At 33.8% G+C, this 14,535-nt stretch overlaps 1 protein-coding gene and 1 non-coding gene across 2 annotated transcripts; both read left to right on the top strand.

Moving 5' to 3' along the window:
- The first annotated feature begins 8,520 nt into the window (after positions 1–8,520).
- LOC113706105 (uncharacterized) lies at positions 8,521–9,786 on the top strand. The gene has a single exon (XM_027227994.2). The coding sequence runs from the start codon at positions 8,570–8,572 to the stop codon at positions 9,701–9,703; it is 1,134 nt and encodes a 377-aa protein (XP_027083795.1). The 5' UTR covers positions 8,521–8,569; the 3' UTR covers positions 9,704–9,786.
- Positions 9,787–11,700: 1,914 nt separating this feature from the next.
- On the top strand, positions 11,701–11,773 carry TRNAF-GAA (transfer RNA phenylalanine (anticodon GAA)). The gene has a single exon. It is a non-coding gene; the product is annotated as a tRNA-Phe (tRNA).
- The last annotated feature ends 2,762 nt before the right edge of the window (positions 11,774–14,535 follow it).

The following is a 14,535-nucleotide window of genomic DNA, read 5'->3' as shown; positions in this document are numbered from 1 at the left end:
TCTTGTCTATCTCTACTACCTTGGCATCAAGTTTTCTTAGTTATCTTTTAAAATCTTCATCTCTGGTGCCTTGTCATCAAACTTTTTTAATTATCATTTAAAATCTCCATCCCTAGTTCCTTGTCATCAAGGTTTCTAAATAAAGCCATTAATAACCAAATCATGTAATTGCGTCTCTAGACTTGATCTCTTAATTGTTTACATCTGCTTGAGAATGTGGCTAGATTACAGGAGTAAATAGCATGTGTTCAGGGTAGGAATGGAGGAAGAGAAAATCAGGCATAATGAGAAAAAGAAAGGAGTTGATTCTTGAGTTAAACCAAGTGCAAAGAGCAAGAAGATGGAGTAGGGCTTTATCTAGTGCAATATAACCAAACTATCATTATTCCAAGTGTACGATATAATCTTGGTCCTTAGAACTTACCATCCAAGGACAAAGATTTTAACAAATGGCTAACACAAAAAGAAGCAAAATGACAAAGAAACAATCCAAATTAAGTGGAATTACGGTGTAATTGTCCCATTTTCTACTATAGCAACTTTTGCTTTGCACTCTTAAATATGATAGTGTATATCAAATAGAGATATAAATTAGAAATAAATTGAGAAAGTATATGGTTATATCAAATAGCTAGGGATCCAAATCAAAAATTAATTGAGGAGGGATATGGTAAAGCTTGCGGACTCTTGAGGACAGCATTAGCTGATTTACTACCTTTCAAAGAAGGTGGGACTCTTAAGGGATATGGTAAATAAGAATATTCTCTATGTTTTTTAATTAGTATAAGATGAATTTCATATGTTTTATTATTTAGTATGCTTGAATTACTAATAAACACTAATTAAACAAAAGGAAAGAAATCGCAGCCAAATTACACACTTAAATTATGAAAATCTTTTGAAACAAAAATCTCGAAGTAACCCATCAATGAACTTGAGGTATATGAACCATCAAATTCCAATACAATCAATTACACCTAAACTCTCTATGGATGTTTTAACAATACTTACATTTATAATGTATTTGTATAAAAGCTCTTTATTTAATCACCAAATTCCAATGTTATTGTTTGATTGTTACTTTTATACTTTCCTTGATTCTGGACACCCACGCCACTTAGCGCAAGGTTTTCTAACAATTAGTACATCAATTTTGAATTATTAGAAAATGGCACAATCTTATCCACAACTCTTCAAAGAGACAGTTAAAAGAGAGAAAGAGAAAGTGTGCATTCAAGTGAAAAATAACAAATCTTACATGGTAAAATAATTCATGAAAGAACAAAATAGAAATCCAAGAAGTCGCATGGCTAATAACTTTGGCCTAAGTGCCAACAAATATGCTTGTGCGTAATGCTGAAATAGGGGCTACTAAATTGTGAATTATCCAACTTCTCAGGACCAATAGTACGAAGTTCAAGCAACCAAGGCACAACAATATTATATTAAAACTAAGTAGAACACAAGCATTAGACAGATATCTTGGATAATTTAGTATTTGAAACAAACTTCCAAGCTTTTTCATCAAGAGGTATGTTGACACAGAAAAAACTATAGGCCATACGGATAAAAAATCAAATACACAGTGAGCAAAAAATTAAACCCAAACTAAAATTTTCAAAGAGATAACACGCATAAGCAGCCTTTTTTTTAAAGAAAACAATTGTGAAGAGACCTCTAGGCTTGCAAACCAAACTACAGGGATGGACTGGAGTAGCCATTCCCCAAAACTTTGCAAAATTGTATTAGGTAGTAGGATTTTCACCAAAATATTATTACTTTGCCTCCCCAAATATTTATCTAAAGTTATTGTTTATTCTCTTTGGATTTTCACTCAGTAATTTTCTAAATAATTTGCAATCTATAGAAGATTAGTATAATATATCAATTAAAGAAATTATATATATAAAAAAAGAAAAATTACACAATCATTCCTCACATATCATTTATGTGAAAATTTAGTCCATCAGCATGAAAATTATCACTTTTAGTCCCTAACAAGTTAAAGATGATCAACTTTTGTCCCTAATTACTTTTTCATTCAAATATTGGCTGAAATTAGTCACAAGTAGACCACATGACCAATTTTTAAAGGGTAAATATGACATTTCAATGAATGTTGATGGAGAATGTGAAGGACTAAAAGTCTTATATTGAATAAAGACAAGATAGTGGCTGATATAGACTCGGTCCACCACCTGAAATAGACCCTATTGAAATAAATAAACCACGTTGCCTTTTCGTTTTACAATCTTGAGCCTTTTCAGCAAAGAAGTAATTTGACGAGTTTTTGGCCACACAGTCTATACCCTAGTCGGTGGCTTAGGTCTATTCAAGTATTTGCCTAGGCACAGAATCAAATAAGTTGGTTGAACACTTTGACATCAATTCCTTTCTTTCCAAACCCTAATTTCCCCAAATTCTTTCTTTCCAATTTCTTCACAAAAATTATAGATCGAAGCTAACAAGAATGGGGGATGTGGCAAATAAATTGGCTTATTTTCAAGCAATTTACAAGCCTTGAAAACCCCAATTTATGCATAAAGATCCTCTCCGCTCGTGGCTAGTACCTTAAGCAAATGATCTCCTCTTTTACCTCCACCTCCAATTCCTTTGACAAGCCCACCACTATTTTTTTTTCCAGCGATAAGCCCACCACTATTGATGATACTTTTTTTGCCTTTGTCCCTGCAGCCACCGCCTTCTCCAATTCCAATGTCGAAGAAGTAGTTGTAGTCTTACCCACCATAGTAGTCGAAACCGGTGGGGTCCTCGACTTGGCTTGGAAAGTTGTGACTCTCCCGTTCTCCATCATTTTTGATAGCTTAGGATTAAGTATTAAGAGTGGTCAGACTCGGGATGTAGGCTGCCTGGTTTGATACTATGAAATATGATACTTGGTTTGACCATGGAAAAGAGTTCAATAAAAATTCAAGAGTACCGGTCGTGCTGTTTGGTTTGATCATAGAAATTGATGATCTTGCCAAAAGATTAATGCCAAATTAGAGATAGAAGACATATTTTTTGAGGTTGAGATTTCATGTAATGCCTGGGAATCCTGCGAAGGTTACTATTGTTTTGCCTCATTAGGCTTTTTATTTATTTTGTAATTGAATATTGAAGAAAAGTATAGTCAAACTTGAAACAATAATTCAAGATTTTAGTTGGTTTCTCAATGTGCAGACCATGAATTACTTGTTCTTTTTGAAGTATATTTTTTGTGCAAATCTGCTTTCTCTATGATGTAATTGTTTAGTATATGATGATGTTCATGATCTATAAGACATCATTTCACTTATTTGGAACAAAAGGATAGCACTGTTGCTAGTTCTGAGTTGGAAATTCCATTTAGTGCCTTTTCTTTTAGCTATCTAGGGTTTTTGAAAATTATAGGGAGGGTATATTTGTAATAAAGAGGTGGATGGAATTAGATAATGTCCCAAAACTAATTTTGTTTTGCCGTACAATCCATGTGATTTTCCGAGATGTTTTTGGAAAATTTTAATGTACAAAAAGTGATTAGCCATTTTGGTATAATGCTTAACTAAGATATGAGACCTTTTGTCCCTTATATTTTGGTCAACATTATATTGATATGTCATATTTACCCTTTAAAAATTGGTCACATGGTCTGCTTGTGACTACTTTCATCTAAAATTCAAATGAAAAAGTGATCAAGGACAAAAAATTGATCATTTTTAAATTTATTAGGGAGTAAAAGTGATTATTTTCATTTTGAGGGAATATATTTTCACATTAGTGATATGTGAGGGATGATTTATACATTTTTTTTCTAAAAATAAAGAAAGATATAGTAAAGGAAATTTAACTGTAATTGCAACCTATTTAGACTAAATTAACTTGAATTAAGCATTGTAAGATGAACCAAGCTATCCAATATTCCAATCGAATTTAAGCTTATGAGATTTTTGTTAATTTAGTTCACTATCTAATCAAACTAAACATAAACAGCATTTTGAGTTTAGTGTAATATTAAATTCGGGTCAATTAGTGTGAAACTTGCAATTTGCAGGCAAAAATTTTGAACTGCTCGAATTCAACATGAGTTCGGCTCAATAAAAACTCGCTTGAGTTTGGCTTGATAAATAAAAATAGAAAATTCAAATCTAATTTCAAACTTGTGGGGAAAAAATCTTGAGTACTAGTTTCAATTAGTCTTATGTATACCTCTACTTCAATTAAAATATGGAATTGTACTAGTAAAAATAAACACAAAAAATAAAAATTTTCCAAACTCCAATAATGTGCTTTTATTTATCGACTATCGCTCAAGTTTTATTGTCGTGGTTTAAAGAATTGACCTCCACCGAATTTCATCATTTGCTATAAATTTTTTTTTATCATAATATGTCTGATACTTCGCCCGTCTGCTAAACTAAAATTCTAGTTTCGTCTATGGTTTTATTACGAATATAAGAGACTCGGTCCTTGTGGACTTATATGTCATTATTTTTGTGTTGGTATTTAGTTTCTACTCGAAAACTTTACCATTTTTGTTTAATTGTAATCAATCCTTCTCTCTATTTGACATTCAGAAGGCTATTTTTTTGTATAATTTTTGGAGTTTGGCATGGATTTTGTGTTAGAATAACGGCAATATATAGGTGTCTGATTTAAAGCTTTTATTTTCTGGTTAGATTTTGTGATATGGATTATGAAACATCATCATCCTGCAATTAGTGTACAAATATTCAATGATTGATGTTTTTTAGGGTGGTGGCACTGGCCAGTCTTCGTGGCCGGCCTCGACCATCATCAAGGTTTCAAGTTTTGGGTATTTTGATGTAAAGGTGGAGAAGAACAGAAGGGTTTTGCGGGGTATTTTAGAACCTCCAGTAGTCTTTTTTATAGCGTCATCAAACCTAAGATGGTCAAAGGGATCTAGATGTTCTGCAGTCATGATTTCTCAAGGTCTTTTGGTAATATGGTCAGACTTGTAACATGGCTTAACATCAAGGGATATAAACGTAATTAAACCAAAGAGATAGTATATATAAAGCATAAATATATATGAGGAATTTATTGTGAGGTAGTTAGACAGGATTGAATTGGTGATTAGTTGTAATTAAAGCAAATTGTCATTTCATGTGGAGAATTGACAAAGTTTAAAATTTTGGTATTAATTAAAGTACGCATCCTTCAACTATATCTAGAGTCTTACTTTCGTTCCTAAACTTCAAAGTGGGATACTTCAACCCTTTTCCACTTAAGTAAAATGTTTCTCACTTTAGTATCCAAAAAATGAAATCTGTCCCACTTTAAGGACTAAATTATAAACGATTTTATATTTTATTGACCAAAGTAGGACTTGTTTTACTTAAGTGGTTTAACAAGGAGTTGCACGGACCTCAGATATTGAAATTTACCTTTTGATATAAAAAGTATTTATAAACAATTTTACCATCAAAATTAATTAACACTCACAAATTGTTGGTGCCAATACTTAACTCAATTTTTGCAAAAAAAAAAAAAAAAAACTACAAAATAATTAACATTTTGCGGTAAAGACAAACGTCAGAGATATAGCAAGTATATGTTTTTGAGAAAGCAAAGAGATGCCGATCCCCAATTAGAACAAAAAATGTTCTGGTATCACAGGGAGCATATTCCATGTTTGATTTTTCTACCGGTAGAATCATGAAAAGGGTTGATTCAGTGAATAATGTGCTTCAAACTTCACTTGGGATTTGCATATTTCCTTCCCTGTTTTTGAAGTTCTGGTGCAGCATTTGGAGAATTTTGAATTTCTGTTCAAACAAAATTAAGTACCAAGTCATTATTCTTTTGTCCAAGAGAATGATCAGTGACCTAAACACAGCAACCTGCTAAATTCCTCATAACTGGTCACCCTACCTAACAGGTGTGACACTTTCTTTCCTCAGTTTGAAAAACTTGTTTGAATTCAAAGTAGCCACCCTACCAAAACTGTAAAACGTTGGCATTTAGCATAAATCATTAGCAAAACGACACATATTGAGCCAATTAATGTTTCAATTTATCACCAAAATTCAATTGTGACTTCACCTTTGATGTCGCACACGTGATTGGGCCATGTATGATTAAGCAGAAAGCAGCCAAATACATCAGACTAAGTTCAGGATTTTATCCTAGTAGATAACTCCATCTTGAAAAAGACAAGTGCACCCTAAAATCTATAAACAGCGTCACCCTAAGTCAAATATCCTCTGGAATAAGCTTCACGTTCTGGGAAAACAGCAGTAGAAACATAGCACAGGAAGTGTTCAAATTCAAAGCCCAAATCCTACAAACGTTTAAGCGTGCAAAAGAATACAACAATTAATATTCATGGCTAAATACACCAATCATTATGTAAACATGTAGCACTATGTATCAGTGCTTTTGATCTAAACAACATATTGCAGAACTAAAACAAGATCTACTCAGTTTATAGAGTGGTTAAAAAATTCAAAATATGTTGAACAGGAGTAAACCATTTTGCGGTGTGTACCATTACCATTTGTGGGATTTTTAAACTTCTCAGGAAACAAAAATTTCCAGATTAGATGATAGAAGGCACACCTCATAGAAGGTACATGCATTATGATTTACGCATACATAGATAAACACAATATTTTGTGCTATATATATGCATGGTTTCTTTATTGATAATTGGCAGTGAGCTGACTAACATGGAAAAATGAAGCCAACCAACAGTTTTGTGTCCTATAGCTTTTGGTGGGATTATGGTGAAGTTTGAAATTCATAATACTACAGCAAGATTGTTGTTTGTGTATTGTTGGAAGTTCTTTCAATCTTTGAGATGCTGTTGTTGGAGCGTTGGATGTTTGGTATAGAGGTCAGCTCATGATCTCAAAGTTATACGCATATCAATTTTGTGGCTCTTAGGGCAGCAGAGCCCTCTAAAATTTGTGTGTTGGGGGTAGAGTCCTACAAAAAAGTCAAATGAAATAGTTCATCTGCTTGTCTTGTATCCATGAGGAATTAAGAATAAGACATTAGCATATTGACAATGGGCCATGAAGGAAATGTGCCGCAAGATGTGGAGCATTCTCCTCCGAACTTATTTGCTCTGCACTAGGCATTATGTATAGATGTAATATCTTATTGACGTGTAGACTTTGAAATGAGATATTTTATAGACTTTTCTTTGATCAAGAGGACGAGTTACATGCATATTGGTAATAAAGATTTGGGTAAATAAAATTTACAATAAAGTGTGTCACAACATTTTCTATTTTTATTTTTCTCTGTAATCTATCTCTTTTGTGTTCAACACTAAGGATAATATCTTGAATTACTGATTTTCCTGTTTATCTTTTAGCTTAAGCCAAAACTTGAATTTGTTTGATTACAGCCATATATTACCTATTAAGGTTTGAAAGCTACAAGATAAGGAAACAAAAGTCCATCCAATAATGCTATCATTAGTCCGTGAATCCAAAATAATACATCATCCATTTCTTGTAGAATTGTGCTTGATGATGCGTGTAATAGACGTTGAATCACGTGAACTTATTGTTTTCTTTGTGTTTTGACATAAGATCTTTCTCTTTTCTGAAGGATAATGAGCTTAACAATCACCCACTGGGCAACTTGTGAGTTTCAACTTGGTTCAAAAAAAAAAAAAAATTGCATTTCAACTTGAAGGAGAACTTTTTATCCAAAAAAAAAATATATATATTTTTTGGCTTCTTTTGATAGTACACTAGGGAGATATTATACGGCAGTTCCATGTTGTGAGAGTTGTATATCATGTGTGTTAACTGGTACTAATATTCTTCCTGTTACCAAATCAGACAAAAGTTAAGATATATCACAAACCTCTGCAGAAGTAAGATTATCCAGCTAAACACATATAATGCGAGAAACATTATAATCACCAGATCAATTTCCTTTCTTTCAAATGCGACCACCAGCTCCACTAATACAAAATTTGAATTTTGAATTAACCAATTTTATCTTGTTCTTCGACCCCTTTTGTTCCCTTAACTATTTATAGTTTGTAGACTGCCTAAAAAGGAAGTTAGGTGAAAGCAAGCTGCAACTTCATACAATAAAAGACAAATTTTAATTGGGCCGTTCAAATTATAGGTAGTACATTCACTTTTTGTAATTTAGTCATTGAAATTGGAATGATGTGTTCAGATTCTTGAGTTAGGCCCTCAAAGGCTATGACAGCAATTTCCTTCAATTGACAGAATCCAACATTTTGGCGAGCCGTATTGCAAATGTTCCCAATTGTAGGGCTCATCTCCTGCAAACCTGTAATTTCAAGATCAAACGAAATTGATTTTTGAATTTTGGATGTGGAGACCATTTTCCTGATTAAAGAAAATGATGTAACATTCAATTCCCTACTTTTGTTGTTTTATTTTATAATGAACTCTAGTACAGTACCGGAGGGGGAAACCTGGTCCTGGTTGTCTAACTTCACACTGTGTTATACTGCACCTAGTGCTAAACTACTATATATATGATTCATACGTTGTGTGATAGTTACACCTTCAACATTCTTGCCACCTCCCAAAAGTCTATACAAACCTCATGTGATCAACTCAAATCTGTAATGGATCATCATCCTGTAAAGAGGGTTTCCCGTTTCTTCCCTTCTTCATTAACTTCTTGCCAATTCCGAAGTGTACCTGATGTGGTGCAAAGCTCCGTTCCCGTCAAAAAAGGCACCAAATTTCTCCATCATGAAATTGAACCTCCAATACCCTCGTCAGATATTCACAAACGCCCTTCAGTGATCAAGTCCCAAGAGCCTAAAACCACTCTCAAAAAAGGGAAAGAAGCGTCTAAGCACTACCAAAAAAAGCCCCTGCTTATGGGCTCTGATCCTGAAGGAAGAAGACGTCCTGCTGTTAAACCTGTTTCAGTTATGGATTCAAAGAAGAAAGAAAGAGCAAAAGAGACAACGATGAATTACAGTATTTCTTCATCTAACAGTACTGGCAGGTGGTTTAGTAGTGATGATGAAGCAGCTGATGATCAATGTGATGGAAAATCTGATACTTTTTTAAGCTTATCATCATGCACTTCTTCTGAATCTTTTCGCCTTAAATCAGCAAAAATTCACTCCAAAAGATTTGATAGTAAGATGAGCACTGAATTAGGTCGTTGCTCATCAGCACTCACAGCATATTTGCTAAATGCAGCTCTCAGCCCATGCAGCCAGAAAACGACCAAAAGCGGTTCCAATACAGCCCAAAAACATGGAAAGTCTACAAGAAGGGACTCCAAGACTGACAAGACATGGCACAGATGGGAGACTGATGATGATGATTTCGTCATAGATAATGAAATTCTCAAGGGTTGCCAAGTTTCTGAGGCTTCAGCTGAACTCTACTATGATGGTTCTGGAAGTCATCATTGCCGGAAATCCACCAAGTCTCGCCGGAAAACCAGCAAGAAACATAGGAGAAAGAAAGGGCAAATAAAGTCTGATAAGGATGGCCAGCTTTTAAATGCTGTTGTTGAGGATGGAGTTGAAGATGCCTATGCAGTCGAGAAGAGTACAAGTGATCCATATAATGACTTCAGGACATCAATGTTGGAGATGATTATTGAGAAGCAAATTTTTGGAGTTAAAGATCTTGAGACGTTGTTGGAGTGTTTTTTGTCTTTGAATTCACCTTATTACCATATGGTTATTCTTGAGGCATTCACAGAGATTTGTGACACCCTATTTGCATATTAACTGTATTCCAGAAATGGATTTATGTAAGATGTGTGTTTGTTCCCTTGGGTTGACCCATGAATGATTTTTTTAAGCCTTGTGTATTTCTTAATCTTTGTATGTGTCTTGTTGTTTGGTTCTTTATTATTTCTCTTTTCCCTTCAAAGGGTAGAAAATGAAAATTATTTCAAGATAACACTTTGATAATCTCCTCCCACGTTTGAATATAATGAGCACAAAACACTGAATTTGCCGTGATTTTTTTTTTTTTTTTTGGAATTCCAACAACATTTGGTAAATTATGAAGGATTTTTCTAATAAAGATCAAATGTTGTTGATATCATAATAAAAATATAATTGCAATAGACATTTTTCTTTTAATTAGCGGATGCTTGTTCATCTCCAAATGTATAATAAACCTTTGAGTGAAAATAAAATTTTCCTAATCATGAAACTAATAAATGGATGGTTTAACCAAAATGCAATTAATTAGACCACAGCTGACTATCAAATGGCTTCAACTTGAGAAATTTTAACCTCAATGGATTGCTCACATGGCAATTCATCAAGTAATAATATTATTATTAAGTGCTTCAACAGGATGAGATCAAAAATTCTATTTTCACAATTAGCAAATTTTTGAGACCAGCCACACAACATTTATACAGGAATAATTTTGCATAATTGCAACCACTGATGCACTAAACTTGAAATTAGGGTTTGATTAGTTGTAGGATCAATGTAGACCTGAGCATTGAGAAATTGGTGTGGAGCTTGAATGTTGAAACAACCTTCACAATTTCATTGGGCAAATGGCATTTTTGAAACTAAGAGCAAAAGACAAGATGTGGTTCAATGTCAAAGCAAATGGGTTAAACGTTGAAAGATTTGTCCATCATCCCGATATTCTTCATTGTCCATGGGTAATAGAACCCAACACAAAACACAACTTTTCTTAGTGGGGCTGATCTCAGATTGAATCCAGAATTTGAAGACGGGCTAAGCTGAGTGGATGATGGGCTATCAGATGACCATGGGCCACACCAAATCCTCCTTCCACTTTTACCCCTCTCCAGTAATTACCTTTTTGTTGCTTATTAGATAATGGGTCAGAAGATGGTTTTTTGAGTCTCCTCCACTATAAGGCTCAGGGTTCAAATCTTATACTTGATAGTTGGGGGTAGAGTTGCAAACAAATCGAATCGAGTCGAGTTTTATCCTAATTGAGCTGAGTTTTGATTTAGTTTTATCAAACTCGAATTCGAGCTCGAGCTCGAGTTCGAAAAAGTAAAAAATAATTATTTTATTTTTTAAAATAAATAAAATAAAATAATTTCTTAATAAATATTAAAATATTAGAGATATATATGTAATTTTACTATTAAAATAAAAAATACAAAATACATATATATACTCGATCTCGCGAGTCGACTCGAGAGCTAATGAGTTTAATATTTTTAAACTTGAGTTCGAATTCGAATTCGAGTTCGATTTGGCCAACTCGAACTCAAGTCGAGCTTTGACTCGAGCTGCTCGTGAGCGGGTTGATTCGTTTGTAGCTCTAGTTGGGGATAAGAAGGGTGTAACAAGAGGTGAAATGGTTAGGAAAAGAAAAAAGATAATGGGCTAATTGTGCTACAGTTGAGATGGGTGACCGTGGCTATTAGCTATTCGGCTTATTTGACAAAAATTTTAGGGAAATACTATTTGCACTCATTTTTGGTTAATTATTCTTCCACTATCATTTTGAACATATAGTTTTCATATATTAGATTATATGATAAAATAAATGGTGGGAGTATAAATAACAAAAAATAAAGTGCAAATAACATTTTCCAAATTTTATCACAACATTTGATTTTTATGTAGTATCAGCTAGAATTCGCCTAGTCACATAATACTAGCTAACATCCCCAGAACGTGATCCAGCCCATGGTAGGAAAGCCCAGAAGGATAGGACGTTCAGTATTTGATTAGATACCGATTTGAGCAAATATTGAAATGGCTATTGCAACCTAGCGGGGATAGCTCAGTTGGGAGAGCGTCAGACTGAAGATCTGAAGGTCGCGTGTTCGATCCACGCTCACCGCATATTTACCTTGGTTAAATGTTTTTCTCTTCTCGGGTAAGGTTTTTTTTTCCCTCTACAAAAATCCACTTTTTGTTAAGTTTGTGAAATCGGACCATTTGCTCCTATCTAGCTTCTCTACATCTCTTTAGATAATGTCTGATTTATCAACGTAAATAAATGCTTTTAAAGCCAAAAAAAAAAAAAAAATCTTGTTTTCGAAAAAAAAAGAAAAAAATATGGATTAATCTTTCCTACACCGACAGTGTATATACTATCAGTATTGAATGAATGATAACTATGCAAAATTTAAATTTGAAATTCAATTGTTGCATACATATAATAAATCTAACGATGATAGTATATACACTGTTAGTGTAGTAGGAAAGATTCACTCAAAATATATTCATGGACTTTTTAAAGGTGTGTGCTTGGCATAGATAAAATACAGCATCTAAGGATAAGAAGAACAAGTAGATGCCCACCTATAAAGCGGGCACTTTGCAACTAGAATATAAGAAGGAAATCCGATCATCCAATTTGAATTAAAGCCAGAAATGGAAAGATCGGTGACAACTGATGGTCAAACTTTTAAAAAGAAACTTTCCACCAGTTCATACTTAATTACTACAAGCGAAGCTTTCATTGGACTGATAATTAGGTCTAACCATGTTCAATATCTTTGTTGTGGTTAGGATTTTTTGCTGCATTTGCCTCTTCACCCTTTAAGATGACTGGTTAATACAAGGAAAAGTCTTCGTTTCTTCATCTCTCTGAAAATGATGTTTCAAATAGTTTTATCCCATTCAACAACAATAATGCTTTGTTCAAAGAAGCTAGTCAAAGCTAATTAATGCACCCATTGATTCTCAGCTTCAAGCTAAAAGTTCAAAGCTTGTGAGTTTGCTTAGTGTTTAAGCCATGTGCACAGCTAAAAAGGGTGCTTAATAGCTGTAATCATGCTTTATAGGTAGAGATCACTGATCAGGATCGGGATTTTGCAAATTTAATACCTTGCATGACTAGAAAATTACTTTAGCGTCATTCCAATGGTTTAAGTAACCATTTTTTAGTTGACCAATTGAAAATAATAGAATACTATGCTTTAAATTTGATAAGAGATGTAAAAACTTGTATTCAATAACCAAGCTTACTATGTCCAACTACTGCATATAAAAAGGCGTACACACACCAACGGTTGCAGATTAATGATATTTATGTCCATTTAGTTTCCTGCACGTAGCAAGAAATTAGAGAATATTTCACCATCTCCTTTAGAAAAACCCTGATAAATTTTTATTTGAAGTTTTTATAATTTGTTAGTATTAAATAGCAAGACCTTTTATATATAGGGTTGACAGGGAAGATCTCGATCTGCACAAGGCTCTCATATTATTAAGCAGAAATAGGAAGATAATGAAAAGGGTTCCATCATAAGAATAACGGTGAAGTTCCCTTGATCTCTATGGAATATTGATATATATAGTTTTGATGCTTTTCAGAAGCTCTAAGGTAAGGTTTTGATATTTCAGTAGACCACGAGGCACTGAGTCACTGATTTCGTGTCTTTGCTATGCGCCTCTAGTCACTAAACTAAAATGGATGCCAGAAATTGACCCAACAATACCTTATCGATAAGGTTTTGTAGCTTTGTACGATACCATTTCATCTCACAATGGTTGCATGATATAAAGCTCAAGAAAGTGCATTTTATCTCTCGACCGCTAAGTATCCTCAAACTTTGTAGCATTGTTCAAATTCACAGTATCCATCACCAAGTGTTCCAGTGAAAATGGGGTATATATTTTTATCGAGATTCGTTGCTGACAACTTGGATGCACTGAAGACTCTGAGAATTGAGGCATTATCCAATTTTGGGAATTGTCCAAACTCAAAAGACTTAGGAACTATATCTTCCAAATGGCACCTAGATTTCGTCCTTTTCTCTTTTTGAAAAGGGGTAAGGCACTTCGCAGTCTCAGTTGCTTTTGGTTGGCTTGATATGCTTGAGGTGTTGATGGCTGCTCCAAGTGTTCATTTGTTTGAGGAAGAGCCTACTTTTCCATCTTCAAGCCACTAGGATGCTAACACCAGTTTCGATTAAGAAAAAGAAAACCTAGTGTAGCAATCATGGATAGTCAGTCGTATTTGACATGATTATACAGAAGTAAAGTTTTGAAAAAAAAACCTACTAATTACTAAATATTGCAACAATAGATAGACAAAATTAAAAGAAAAAAGAAAAAATGGAAGATGGAATTAAAATGCAAGTAAACTACCTGCTTGCCAAGATGACTTTCTGTCACATTCTCTGCCTTAATGGTTGCTATCAGGTGCTAATAAACTTTGATTTTTCACTAGTCCAGCACTAACTCTTCGATATAACTCTTGTTGGAAGAACCCTCGATCCCATTGACAAGCAGATGAAGCAACGCCCCAATTGAAAAGGCCATTCATAGCTGCAGGTTGAGCTCGATGTTGCTCTCGAGCCGAAGTCCAAGGATGCTTAGCAAGTTTTGGATTAATGGTCAAGAAGATCTTATGAAAATTATATATATATATATATATATATATATATATATATATATATATATATATATATATATATATATATATATATATATATATATATATATATGTTATATTAGCGGTTGTGCTAGGATTCTTTCGTCGAGCAAAAGTTGTACAATGCAATTTCATCAAGTAATCAATAGTTGCCTTAGTGAAAATTAATCAACCTACAGAATATTCTCCATGGAGTCCTTCAGAATTTTGGTTGCTCCCT

The sequence above is a fragment of the Coffea arabica genome, chromosome 8c (assembly GCF_036785885.1).
Source record: "Coffea arabica cultivar ET-39 chromosome 8c, Coffea Arabica ET-39 HiFi, whole genome shotgun sequence".
NCBI lineage: Eukaryota > Viridiplantae > Streptophyta > Magnoliopsida > Gentianales > Rubiaceae > Coffea > Coffea arabica.
The sequence above is the reverse complement of the archived record's forward strand: the minus strand, read 5'-3'. Positions and strand labels throughout refer to the sequence as shown.

Bases quoted from the DNA above. Each gene is read 5' to 3' on its own strand.
- LOC113706105 (XM_027227994.2), top strand. From the start codon at position 8,570: ATGGATCATCATCCTGTAAAGAGGGTTTCCCGTTTCTTCCCTTCTTCA.